This window comes from Chinchilla lanigera, unplaced genomic scaffold, assembly GCF_000276665.1.
Source record: "Chinchilla lanigera isolate Chin_1 unplaced genomic scaffold, ChiLan1.0 scaffold00054, whole genome shotgun sequence".
NCBI classification, from domain to species: domain Eukaryota; kingdom Metazoa; phylum Chordata; class Mammalia; order Rodentia; family Chinchillidae; genus Chinchilla; species Chinchilla lanigera.
Genome location: NW_004955455.1, coordinates 11,820,236 through 11,833,146, shown reverse-complemented (window position 1 = coordinate 11,833,146; position 12,911 = coordinate 11,820,236). Strand labels below are relative to the sequence as shown.

Sequence of the window (12,911 nt, the reverse complement as noted above, 5' to 3'; positions counted from 1 at the left end):
CACAAAGATTTACATTCATCATAATGTTATTTATATGGCAAAAGAAAAATTGGAACAAGTCCAAATTTCCAATACAAGGAGAATGCTTAAATTAGTTGCCTGCTTGCAGTTTGACTTTTTCAGAATTACATGTTCAAAAAATATTCATTAACTAACAAAAAGCCTCCAGGGATATATTTTTTTAAAAAGATGCAAAGCTATATATGTAGTAGGAATCTAAATTTATAAAAATATATGTGCATGTACATATAAACATAAGTAAACAAGAGACTGTAAATAAATACACCAATATAACAAAGTAGTGGTTGCCAGTCATTTTTTTCTTTTCTGTGATTTCTATATTTTCTACAATGACCCTAAGTAATTACTTTTATAAATATAAAATACACAATTCAGATTGCTATTTTGTGTGTTTATGTGAAAAAGACTGCATAGTTGAGTCTGTGTGTATATATAAGTCTCTAATTTTCCTTTTTATTATCTGTAACAGTGAAATACTGATTCTACATCTCTTTCAAGACTATTAGATAAAATTTCTAAAACATTAGTACATCACTCTGTAAATAGGAAATGGTGATGGGACAGAACACATACATTTCCAGTTGAAATACTAAGTTACTCACATGTGTCACTAGACCTTGCAATGGTTTGAATATGTTCCCTACAAGCTCCTGTATTGGAAACTTCATCCCCAAATTCATATGTTGATGGCAGCTATTGTAAGGCCTTTGGGAAGTAGTTAGGATTAGCTGAGGTCATAAAGACAGAACCCATGATGGTGCTAGTGGCTTAATAAAAAAAAAGAGATGCTTGAGCTAGCACACATGCTCACACCGTGTGATGCCCTCTACTATGTCATGACGCAGAAAGAAGTCCTCACCAGATGCCAGCACTATGCTCTTGGACTTCCCAGTCTATAGGACCAAGAGCCAAATGAACTTCTATTATTTATAAATTATCTGGTCTTGGGTATTTTATTATAGCAACAAAAAAGAGACTAAAACAGTCCCTGTTATGTCCCTGAACTTGGAATAAAGAGAAGCTGAGCCACATTTGATAGCAACAATAGAATGAGCGTTCATCATTGCTACCATGCTCTTCTCAATCCATGAAGCTTTCTAGACAACAATCCACGAAGCTTTCTAGAAATAAGATACCAGAAATGAAGAGTTGTACATCAAAAATCAAAATCTGACTTGTGGGGTCCAACTAGTTAGACATGAAAAAGGTCACTGAGTAACCATGACAACCAGGTATCCACAAGCACCTATGTTGTTGCCAGCCAAAGATATCGCACCCTGAGTCCTAACCGGCATTTTTGGAGCAAGCAAGTGTATGTTTATGAAATGTGTTTACCATGGATTGCATTTGAATTTGTCTCAAGCAGGCATTTAAAAGAAGGAAATGAAAATGTTTTCCCCAGCGGCAGACAGGTGCTGACCTTGTCAGAGAGGCTCTCAGCTTTCAGCTTCTGTTCCTTGAGAGCCTGCTGCAGAGCGAGAATCTCAGCCTTGTGTTCCTTCACTGCCAGCTCCACCACCTGGCGAGACTCAGTGATCCGCTGATCAGCTCGCGCCCTGCCAAGGAAATCACACCTGATTTCAGAAACACCACCACCACAAACTGCAGAAAGAAGGCTGGTCCACCTCTAATCCTGAGGCCCAACTAAGCCGAGTGCTACCTCCAAATTATGTCTGCCTTTCTGACAGGTTACAGAGATAGATTTGACCCACTTCAGGCTGTGGGTAAAACTGTCCTTATGGGCAAAGTTCCTGTGAGTACCAACTTTGAAAGACAGGAGAAAAGGCATTTCTAAAAGCAACCGGGCTGCATACAGATGTGTCGCAAAGGGGTAGACACGGGAAGAAGCCCATTGAAGAACTCAGCCTCTGAGGACAAAGATTAAGAATTCTATTTTACTCATTTCAGTATCTCACATAATTCAAGAAAGAAAGATCATTCACAACTGCCCTGAAAGTAGACACAGAATAAAAGTAGGTTAATGTTGATCTTCCATAATTATCCCTTTCACGTGTTGCTGTGTATTTCTTGATTCTGAAGCCAGACCTGATCCCCAAAATTATCTCTGAAGGACTGGGAGGGAAGGGGTTTGTGAGAGGGTGGCCAGAACTTCCAGCAGAACAAGGGAGCCCAAGGATTTGAAGAAACACAAAAATAGGGTTTTAAAACAGCAGCTCTTCCCATCAGCAAACACCCTGGCTGGGAGGACATTAAGGAAAAAAAAAAAAAATCTGTACCAGTTTCTCTTGAACTTTAAGGATTCTCATCTTTTGCTCTCATCTTCTGTAGAACTTAGCACAAACTATCCATCCAACACATGTGGTTTAATCCACTACGACCAGGTAAATGTGGAAAATATCAAACGGTGGGATATAATCTAATTAAGCCATAAATACTTCTATGTTTAGTTTAGCTTGCTTAGGGAATTCAGAAAACCACAGGGAGGTGATTTCACAGGAAGGTGACCTTAGCAAGGTTAGGAAGGATGATATAATTCGGTTGGGCAGACATAAAGCCAAGGGGCTAATGCCAGTCCATATGGCACCTTTGTGCAGACTGAAGAGGTTCCTGTTCAAGACCATTTATTTCCACCTGTAAACTGTCATAACATACTAATTTTGTTAGAACAAAACACTTTCCTGCCATGAGCTACAAAATTGTCATAATAACTCTTCAAATTGATGGCATCTTCTGTGTGAATGGCACTCCCTGCACTATTATAACCCCAGCAGGAAGGGAACTCTGTGCTGGGGGAACTGTGGAAACAAAAGCAGGAAAGCTGCGAAACGCTTCATTAGCATTTTTTACCAAGAGAGAAAAAAAACATCCCACTGGGGAACAGTGGTTCTCAGCTGAGGGCAGCTTTTCCCCCATCTCAGGGGATCCTGGGCAATATCGAGGGTCATTTTGGGCTGTCACAACCTGGGAAGGAGGTTGCCACTGTCATCTAGAGGGTAGAGACAAGGGATAAAGTTCAATATCCTACAATGCAGAGGACAGAGCTCTACAATAAAGAATTATCCAGTCCAAAATGTCAGCGGTGCCATGGTTCAGGAGCGCCAGTGTAGCAGGAAGACCAGCAAGTACACATGATCATGTCTGGCTACACAGCCCCACAGTCATGCGGATAAGAAATCTGATGGGAGTGTTTCTGCAAGGAAGGCCCTGAGATATTTGCCCTGACTCTCAAGCCTCTGCACTGGGTAAAGGGCCACCAGGCACTGCCACAGAACCGAACTGACAATGTCCAGAGTTACAGCCAGGAAGACCACACAATGTGGTTTGCTCAAGAGCATCCCAGACTTAACCGTGAACATGTTGCATGCCAGGAAACGTCTCAGTCCCAGACAAGCTAGGAAAGTTGGGCACCATGTCTACAACTCTGAGCTGGATCCGGCTGCAGTCACCTGTCACCAGCTTTCTGCAAAGAGGAAGCCCCACCTGCTCTGTTTCTCAGTGTCCAGCATCCTCTGTAACTCTCGAACCCGACACTCAAACTGGGACTTCTCGTCACCGAGGACGCTCCTCCAGGCCTCCCACTGGCGCTCTTTTTCGAGTAGTTCATCATTTAGGGCCTCCAGATCCATAACTTGTTCTTCTAGCATCGTGCATGTGGTCTTCAGAGCCTCCATCGTCTGCAAATCAGTACCACTGAGTTGTGCCTTGTATCAAACGAGGATTTCCTGGAGGTTACTTTTATCGGATCAGTTTCAGAAAAGCACAAGTTCCTAACTACATTCTTAAATACAGTACATCTTTTGCCTCTACGCCCTGAGGGGATGGACAAGAATGGGTGAATGACCACTGTACTGCCATCTTAGGAGGCAGAACCCAAAGCCAGCCTGGGGTTGAGATGGGGAGAGGGACCAAGCTTAAGAAGCAAGTGGCTCAGAATGGCTTCCCCAATCTGTTTTATTTTTAATTTTTTAAAATCAAAATTAAGAATTACTTCATACTTTTAAAAGCCATTTGTGAAACCCCAAAACTCAAGTAACAAGATGTGATTGAACAGGAGACTATGTACTAGATGAAAAGACGCCAGACCCTTCTAAATCCTTCCAACAGTCTTCCAGGGATATCAGGACTCTGTCCACCCTCCTTACTTGCTTCTGGCTGGTGAGCTGCATCTCCCTCTCTGTGATCTCACGCCGGAGATGGTCTACTTCGCTTCGCAGCTGAACTATCTCATCATTAGCGCCCGAAGCCTCATCGAGTTGTTTGGACAAGTAGAAGTTTTGGTTGTTGAGTTCAGCGTTGTCTTCGGTGAGTTGGTTTAGCTGCTCTTCCAGGTCTGTGATGACCTGCAAGGGGAAAGGAACCCAGCTGCACACCAAGCAAGTTCACTGCGAGTGAGGACCTGCTTCTAGAGCTACTGATGTTTAGATCTCTGTGAAACTGACAACCAGTGTGCAGCTATGTAGACATGGGGCCAAACCTAACTCCAAAGCCCACTCACTTGGTTCTAACACATGTACAATGGGAGAAAAAGAAGTCTCAGTTTCTAATCCAGGGTACATTTGGAAAAGATGGCAAAAACAAATCAATCAAAAGTGACTGCTATACAGATGGGACAAGTTCAAATGAGAGCAAGTTCATATCACAGGGACAATAAAATAAAGGGGAATGTAATACAAAATGCAAGTTAAGGAAAGAGGAATAATAAATAGTCTGGCATCACGATCATCTAATTAAGCTAGACATGACCTTGACAGCATCTATGTGAAATTACCATTGGACATAGCCATAGTCTTAGAAAGTAAAATTCAGTTCTTATAAAGGGAGACTGACAGAGAAAGATACTAAGAATTATTTTAATAATATCACAAGCAATGAATTTAATTTCATGTAACAAAGAAAAATCTTAAGGGAAGCTCAGAATAACCCTGAAAATATAATATATTATGGTATCGTTTTAATGGATTTTACTATACAGTTAGCCCTTAGCGTACATGAAATTGTCATTTTACTGAAAGAGATTTAATCTGGTTTTGCTAAATTATTTCCCTGCTCAGTGGCAGAACTGACTTCAATTTCAGTGCATTTAGCTTTTCTATTCTCTTTGCTGAGGTTTAGTATTAGCGCTTGCTGAGAGCTTTTATATAAAATACTTTAGAAGTTTAAGGGCAATTTGCTAATAATAGAATGAGGCACACAGACTATAAATTAAATTTTATGCAACAAAAAGAAGTAAATTGAAAGGAAATGCCTTTAAGCTTACGGTTATTGTTTCCAATTTTCAGACCTAGAACAGACTTAGTTTATGAAATGTTAACATTGTTTCCATGACTAATTCCCTATTTTAACCCCTTTGATTATCAATTTTTAAAAAAAAATCTTCCCAGGCACACAGAATTAAAGAACATCAATTAAAGTACATTTGTTCAGTGTGGCTCAGAAAATACAGCTTTTCATTGTGTTAATTGAGCCGATAACCTTTTAATGTAGTAAGTGGCCTAATAAAACAATTAGCTTTTTAATGTCAAAAACCATGTTAATTCCTAATGTATTGATTTGAGGTACACTGTCGGCTACCAGAGGGGAATAAAAGTGATCTGGTCAGGAGCTTAGGAAAGACAGTTTCTTTACCAAAGGGAAAAAATAAGCTAAAAACCTATATTTTTGTCATACCTAGCAGTTATATCTTTCTGTGACGAGGCTAAGTCAGAAACAACGAACAGTGTCTATCCGTTCACATGACCTCACTCCTCATTCTGGGTGTAAACCCATTCCTTCAGACACTTTTCTTCCTAGACTATAAATATTTAACTACTATGCTTTATTCTACTTCTTTCCCAGAGGAAAACAGTAATACTGAGGAAAACCAGCCTTGGAAGATGTGCTGTCAAATGGATTCCAGAACCCCAAATAAGCCACCTTGTAATGGGTTGATTTCTCCATCTGTAACATGGAAGTAAATACTGTATTTATTTTATCTGTTTTTATTCTTTGAATGTTACAGTATATGACCATAATGCATCATGTGAAATATAAGGAATAAAAACTAATGACCATGGGGGCTGGGGATTTAGCTCAGCGGTACAGCACCTGCCTGACAAGCGCAAGGTCATGAGTTCAATTCCCGGTATCGGAGAAAAAACAAAACAAAACAAAAAAAAACTAATGACCATGATAATGGTTCATTTTTGAAGCCTTAGGAAACAAACAGCCTATAGGAAATCTATTCATATAAGAATATATAACTTACTTGTCTCTCAAAGTTATATTTAAGTCTCGGGTAACTACTTCCTTTGATTCATGAAAATAATACAATTTTTTTATGTAAATATACATTTCTGCCACCTCTTCCCTTTCTCCCAAAGTTAGATGATAAAGGGCTAAAGAAGAAACACATGAAAAAGTCAGTGCGGTGTCAGTTACTACTCCAGTGGAGATGGGACGCAGGAGTAGGAAGCACCCTTCTATTTGCCTGTCATCAGCCAGTTTTCAAGGTCTCAGGTCTTTGATTACAAGTCTCCGTGTTGCTGTTTCTATATTAGGTCACTGTCTCTATAGTGCTCATTTGACAAGATAAGGATTATGTGTCTGTGAGAAGCACCCATGCAGGGATTTAAAGCATTTTAACTCATTTAAATTTTTTATACATTCTGTCCACCCAAGCCATAATAACTTGTGACCCTTTTGACACAGAGTAGATAATTTTTTAGCTTGTGACCTTGTTTCCAGTAGCTGGAGCTGTAAGTTAAGTGTTAGACACATCTATGCACACATACTGAGTTTATAAATATTAAATGACTTGAGACACAGCCAGTAAATTAATGGTCTCCATAGCTAAATAAAAGTATAACTGGCAATCTTTACTGCTGTTTTTAAAATAGGTACTATTGTATTCCCATTATATAGATGGGAAAATTAGGGCAAATGGAGGCCAAGTAACTTGCCCAAGGATATACGGCTAGTAGATAAAAAAGAAGAAAACTAGAATTTAAACTCAGCACCAAAACTCAAGAATCTCTGCCCTTAGCTTGGCTTGGTTGTGTGCATCAGTAATCCAAGCACTCTGGGAGGCTGAGACAGGAGGATCTCAAGTTTGACCCCAGCCTAGGTGATTCAGCAGTTTAGTGAGATCCTATCTCAAAAAATTTTACAAAGGGCTATGGATGTACATGGCCACACTTTGTGGCCATGGGTATATTCTCTCAAAACCAAGAGCAAAGGATTTGTTTATTAACAAACTATGGTAAGAGTATGTTAACCTTTCAGACCCAAGGATACAGGGTAAAAAAGATAAAATGAAAGGCTGGTTCCATCTTAGCAATTAAAAAAAGATATGGGAGGTGGCTTCCTAATGCAGGGACCAGCAAGGTTTTCTGATATGCTGTTTTTATAGATAAGCGATCTTGCTGCCTTTCTCACAGACAACAGGAATATAAAAAAAAATCTACTCTCAGTGTCAAAAAATCTGCTTGCGGTTATCTGTTACTTTTCAAAGCTATTATCTGAACCTCCTGGTTCTGAGAAGTGGACGTTGACCCCTACAACCATCTAGCAGATCAGGAGAAGTAAGTTGCCAGGCCAAGGTCTAACAGTGCGTTAAGGGTGAAGAAACCAGCCAAACAATGAACATCAGGCTAAAAACACACAGGACTGAAATCCTATTTTAATGCCTAGTTCTTTCCCCAAGGCAGCTATTTGCATATTATTTATTTTTAATCTTATAGCTGACAGATTGATTCATAATTAAAGCTGTGTCATATGTTTGCCCACCAACTCCCCTCTAAAACAGACTTAGGTAGGGTTTTAGGTGCCAGATTGAACCAAATCCTTTTTTAAATCCTTTCAAAATATAGAAGTGGTCTCAGCTTGAAAATCTTCTTGCTCCTGAGCTTTCTGAAAGCTGCTACTGGGTGCTCCTATCAATTGAGTTATTGTGGGAGTTCTCACCAGTAGCAGAGAAGACATTTCCTAATGGAGACAATATTGAACAGTGCCAAAAAGAAAGGAACATCCATCACACTCTTTTTTAACCCTCATTAAAGCAGCCTTGAACTTGTAAAAGTATAACTGAGACCTATGACAGTATTATGGCCAACTGTTGTCCTAAAGCAATGGTTTTCAAGCTTTTTAAAGGAGCAGAGTCATTTTCCAAACAAAAGGTTATAAGCCCAATATAATAAAACAGTAAGGGTGAGCAATGGTGCTTAATATTTTTGATAGGTCAGACCTCCTGCAACCACCTTGCATGCATCATCTCATTTAATTATTGCAGGAACCCTATAAGGCGGTATCATTACTAGATCCCATGAGTCAATGCTTCCTAGGTCTTACTGTTTCTGAAACTTGAATGCATATTGGAACTCGGCAGCTATCTTTCTTCCTTCCCCCAGCACCCAAAGAGTACTTACTAAGTTGATTATATATCAGTCAATCAATAGTGTACTGCCGGGGTTGGGGATTTAGCTCAGCGGCAAAGCGCCTGCCTGGCAAGCACAAGGTCATGAGTTCAGTTCCCGGTACCAGAGAAAAACCAAAAAAAAAAAAAAAAAATAGTGTACTGCCATTGAGGATGTTCAATGTTATCTTGTTTTGTTTTGTTTTTTAGTATTAGGGATTGAACCCAGGACTTCACACTGAGATGTATCTCCAGCCCTCTTTTTAACTTTTATTGGGCTCAAACTTGACAATCTTCCTTCCTTGTTCTCCCAGAGTTCTGAGATTATAGGCATTCACCACCCTGCCTGGCTTGATATCTTTTTCCCTGTCTTTAAGACAGGGTTTCACTATGTAATTCAGGCTGATCTTGAACTCACTATGTAGCCCACCCTTGCCTTGAGCTTGTAGTAATCCTCCTGCCTCAGCCTCCTGAGTGCTGGGTTTACCAACATTCACCATCACACCCCACTGTTTCCTTATTTTTACAGATGCAGGGGTCTCAGAGGACAGTATCACATAGGTTACCAGGAGGCCAATCTGTAATCTGAACTCAGACTGCCTGACGCCAGAGCCTAGGGCTTGAACCACTAAGCCATCCAGCTGCTCTAGCCACCATGTAGATGAGAGTCGCTCTCTCAGGGTCTGCTGCCCCACTTAGGAAGGCTCCCAGAGTCTTCTCCACAGAAAGTAAGTGAAGCAAGCATTAGAAGTCACTCTTCCCCACAAGTTTGGACAGTATAAGTGGTATATAAGTTAAGCAAGAAACCAAATTCACTCTATGTACTGGAATAGCCCATTAAAACTAAGCTTTCAATTTAAAAACAGAGGGCAGGGTAGATTCCAAAAGGGCATCAGAGAAACTTTTAAGGGTGACAGATATATTCACTATTTTATTATTTTGGTTTCACAGATGCATACACATTCTAAAAAGCATAGGTTTATTGTACACCAATTATACCTTCATAAAACTACAGAAGTTTCCTTAAAATTTTTCTTATACTAAAAAGCTAAAAAGAAAGTGAATTTCAGAAAAGTTTATCAGAATTTCTGATGAACACATTTTGAAAACATCCAAGTTTAAGTAAAAATTAATAATAGAAAAGAATCACAGTCATAAAATGATCTATATTTTACTCAGCGATCATTCACAAGATTGTATATATAATACAAGCAAATAACTGCTATAAAAGTAAGCAACCAAGACAAGAAGAAACTCAAAAAACTAGGCTGAAGAATACAGGGACAGAATCTACCAACTCCTCAAAGGAGGGGAGGTAGAGGAAGCCAACAGGTCCATCCTGATGTAACAGGCATCTGGAAACACAGATGCCTGTCAATGGGAAATCTGATAAACACGCTGTAGTTCTATTCATACAATGGACATACTATACAATAATGAACAAGAAAAAATTATCAAGAAATGCAACAACATGAAGGGACATCAAAAAAAAAAAATTTAAGTTAAAAAAAAAAAAGAAAAAACTAAACCCCTAATAGCACACCTTCTCTGATACCATTATGTATGAAGTTCAAAACCAGGCAAAAGCAATGCATGATATCGGAGATCAGAATGGAGTAACTCTCTGGGCAAAGAAGGCTAGAGAAGGGGACACAAGGGAGCCTCCTGGGGGCTGGAAACATTCTGCATCTTAATCTGTATTGTAGTTACACAGTTGTCTGTGGAGGCAAAAACTTCATTAAGCTGTACATTTAAGATTAGTGTGCTTTATGCATTTGATACCTACACTGAGAATAAAAACATGTACTATTAGGATCTAAAGTTCTGGTTATACTAGCTACAGAGGAAATAAGGTGCTCATTATGAAAAAATAAGCTATAGATGGGAGATATTTCTGGAGAGTCAAATATGCAAATAGTACAAAAAAGAACAATATCAGTGAGGGCCAAGAAAGTAACAAAATGAGGAAAAGACCGAAGAGAAGAGATGGAAGCATAAATAAAGCAACATCCCCATCTTCTGAAAAGGGCCTACTTCCGCCTTTCATTTTGATCAAAAATAGATTTTGCATTTTTACTGACTCTACCCTATTATACAACCCACGGTTATCTGCTAACAGAATTTACATCTCAGTATAAGTAACATCACCCAAAGGATCCCAGGTTTTGAATTTGAACGTTAGGAAGCCAGATTTTATCTGCTAGGAAGTTAAAATGTCTAGGACCACAGAAGATCTAATTGGTCTTTCCTAGAAGCAGAACACAGGCTAAAGAAGCCTTGCAGAGGGCAGTGTCCCTGGTACACAGACCTTCTGCCCTGGGAAAGAAAGAGGAGCTACCTTGGGGCAGGTGTGTGTGTGCGCGCACCCTACAGTGGCTTCAATCTTGTAGTGGTACTACAATCTGAGTTCTTTTCACCATCCTGATTATCTTTTTCCCCCAACATGAAGATAATTTTATTTTTTTGAGCCCTAAAAAACAGATTATCTAGGTCTCAAAAACCCCCACCTATGTTTGACTGATTATCTGCTTCAAACTGCAGGCTCATATCAAAACATCACTCGCTGATATTATAAAGAGATGTCCCTTTTTGCATCCCTGTTTCAGTCCTCTGATATTTCAGTCATCTTTGGTTAATTAATACTCACAGTGCAGCTGTTACGAAGGGCATCAAATTTTCGCTGGATTTCATCTCTATGTGCCTAAAAGGTAAGAAATTGATAATAAACTTTCACAGGGTAGAATACAGTTCTATCAGCTATGGGTCAAATACAGAAAATAACAACTTGCCCAAAAAGCCAAAAGTGCCATTGCAGCAGCCCCAGCATCTGTTTTGCAAAAAACCAATTAATCAAGTCCTTCCCAGCATCAGAAATAAGTCACCAGGCTACACGATGCTGTGTTAATAATAATCAACTATCTAGAGCACACATGCATGTCCAGTGCAATTATCTTCTTGCATTCATATTAACACCCAGGGACTACTGGGAGAAAAGGGTAAAAGTAATACAGGAAGAAGTTTTTATTGTCCTTCATTTGTCCTACTCCCCATTCTGAAAAGATAACTTTCCCTCGTCCCTCCCAATGACCCCTCCCCAGCCTATTAAAGAGAGAGAGAGAAAGAGACACACACACACACACACACACACACACACAGCACAGACACACATACACATGGAGACATACACGCAGACACATACAAGATAACAGCCTTCAAAGTATAGCTTTTTGGGTTCTTTTTTTTTTAATCAAAAGCTAGTGTTGGGCACAGTGGCACAGATCTGTGATCCCAGCTACTCTTGAGGCTAAGACAAGAAAATCACAAGTTCTAGGACAGCCTGGAAAATTTAGAGACTTGTCTCAAAACAAAAAGGGTTGGGGATGCAGCTCAGTGGTAAAATGTTTGCCTGACATGCTTGAGTCACTGGGTTCAATCCCCAGCACCGTGAGAGATTCAGAAAACCCCACACTAACTTCGAAGTAAATAAACAGGTTTTCTCTAAGGCAAAGCTGTCCTAAAACAGCAATACTGGTTCAGTTGACAAAATTTTTTGAGTGCATATTATATGCCTGACACTAGTAGGAAATTGAGACAGGTGGCCAACATTTTCATTTGGGTGAACAAAGACAGAAAATTTAAAAAGTGCCTGATCACAGACTGGAAAAAATGCTGTGAAACATACAAAGAGGTGTTAGTAAAAAAGAATAATAGTAGATTGGAAGAAGTAGCAAAGGAGGGCTTCTTTGAGGAGGTGACTTTTAAACTGAAACCTATAGGACAAGGGGGAGCCAGACATGAAGAGAATATGAGAGGGCAGAAGGAACACCACCAGGAAAGCTCCTGCGGCAAGAAAGGGTTTGGCCTATTTCATGAACAAAAATACACATGAGTGGCTAGAGCAGGAATTTTTGAAACTTCAGACTGACCTTATAACAAGCATGACAAAGTGAAGTTTCTTGTTTGTTGTTTGTTGTACCCAGCAAAACAGAATAAACAAGACAGAAGACATCAGAGTGTGCCTTGGGTAGTAGACATGAGCACTGTCTTCAGAAGCTTTCTCTAGCTACCATAACACAACAAACTGAACTGGCCTAGCACTACTTTGCATCACATGAAGAAGGAAAAGATGCTGTCAATTAAACCACGACATGTTTTACACCCATATCTGTTTGATACATCACGATTTCAGATGTTAGGATCAATGCAGTACTTACCCAGCCCTCTATATCTATCGGTTCTGCACCCACAGATTCAACCAATCACAGATAGAAACCATCTGGGGACAACTTTTCCTATGTACTCAAGATAGATAGATAGATAGATAAATAGATAAATAGATAGATTTCTTGGCATTCTTCCCTAAGCAATACAACAACTATTAACATTGTATTTTAACAGTCACGGGTACATAAGTTTCATTTTTTGTACCTGAGTTATTCTTTTTTTTTTTTGTACCGGGAATCAAACTCAGGACCTTGCACTTGCCAGGCAGGCACTGTGCCACTGAGCTACATACCTGGCCCTTGAGTTATTCTAAATA

General features: G+C 39.6%; 1 protein-coding gene across 7 annotated transcripts in view; it reads right to left on the bottom strand.

Moving 5' to 3' along the window:
* Cit (citron rho-interacting serine/threonine kinase) overlaps window positions 1–12,911 on the bottom strand; it is a 166,748-nt gene that overhangs the window by 38,616 nt on the left and 115,221 nt on the right. For 4 of the 7 annotated variants that reach the window (XM_005396520.2, XM_005396522.2, XM_013520469.1 and 1 more), the window contains 4 exons: window positions 11,019–11,072; window positions 4,125–4,322; window positions 3,463–3,683; window positions 1,442–1,577 (listed from right to left, as the gene is read on the bottom strand). In XM_005396520.2, coding sequence (XP_005396577.1) covers window positions 1,442–1,577; window positions 3,463–3,683; window positions 4,125–4,322; window positions 11,019–11,072 — 609 coding nt within the window. The remainder of the gene's footprint in view (window positions 1–1,441; window positions 1,578–3,462; window positions 3,684–4,124; window positions 4,323–11,018; window positions 11,073–12,911) is intronic. The other 3 variants (XM_005396521.2, XM_005396523.2, XM_013520470.1) reach the window with 1 other exon arrangement.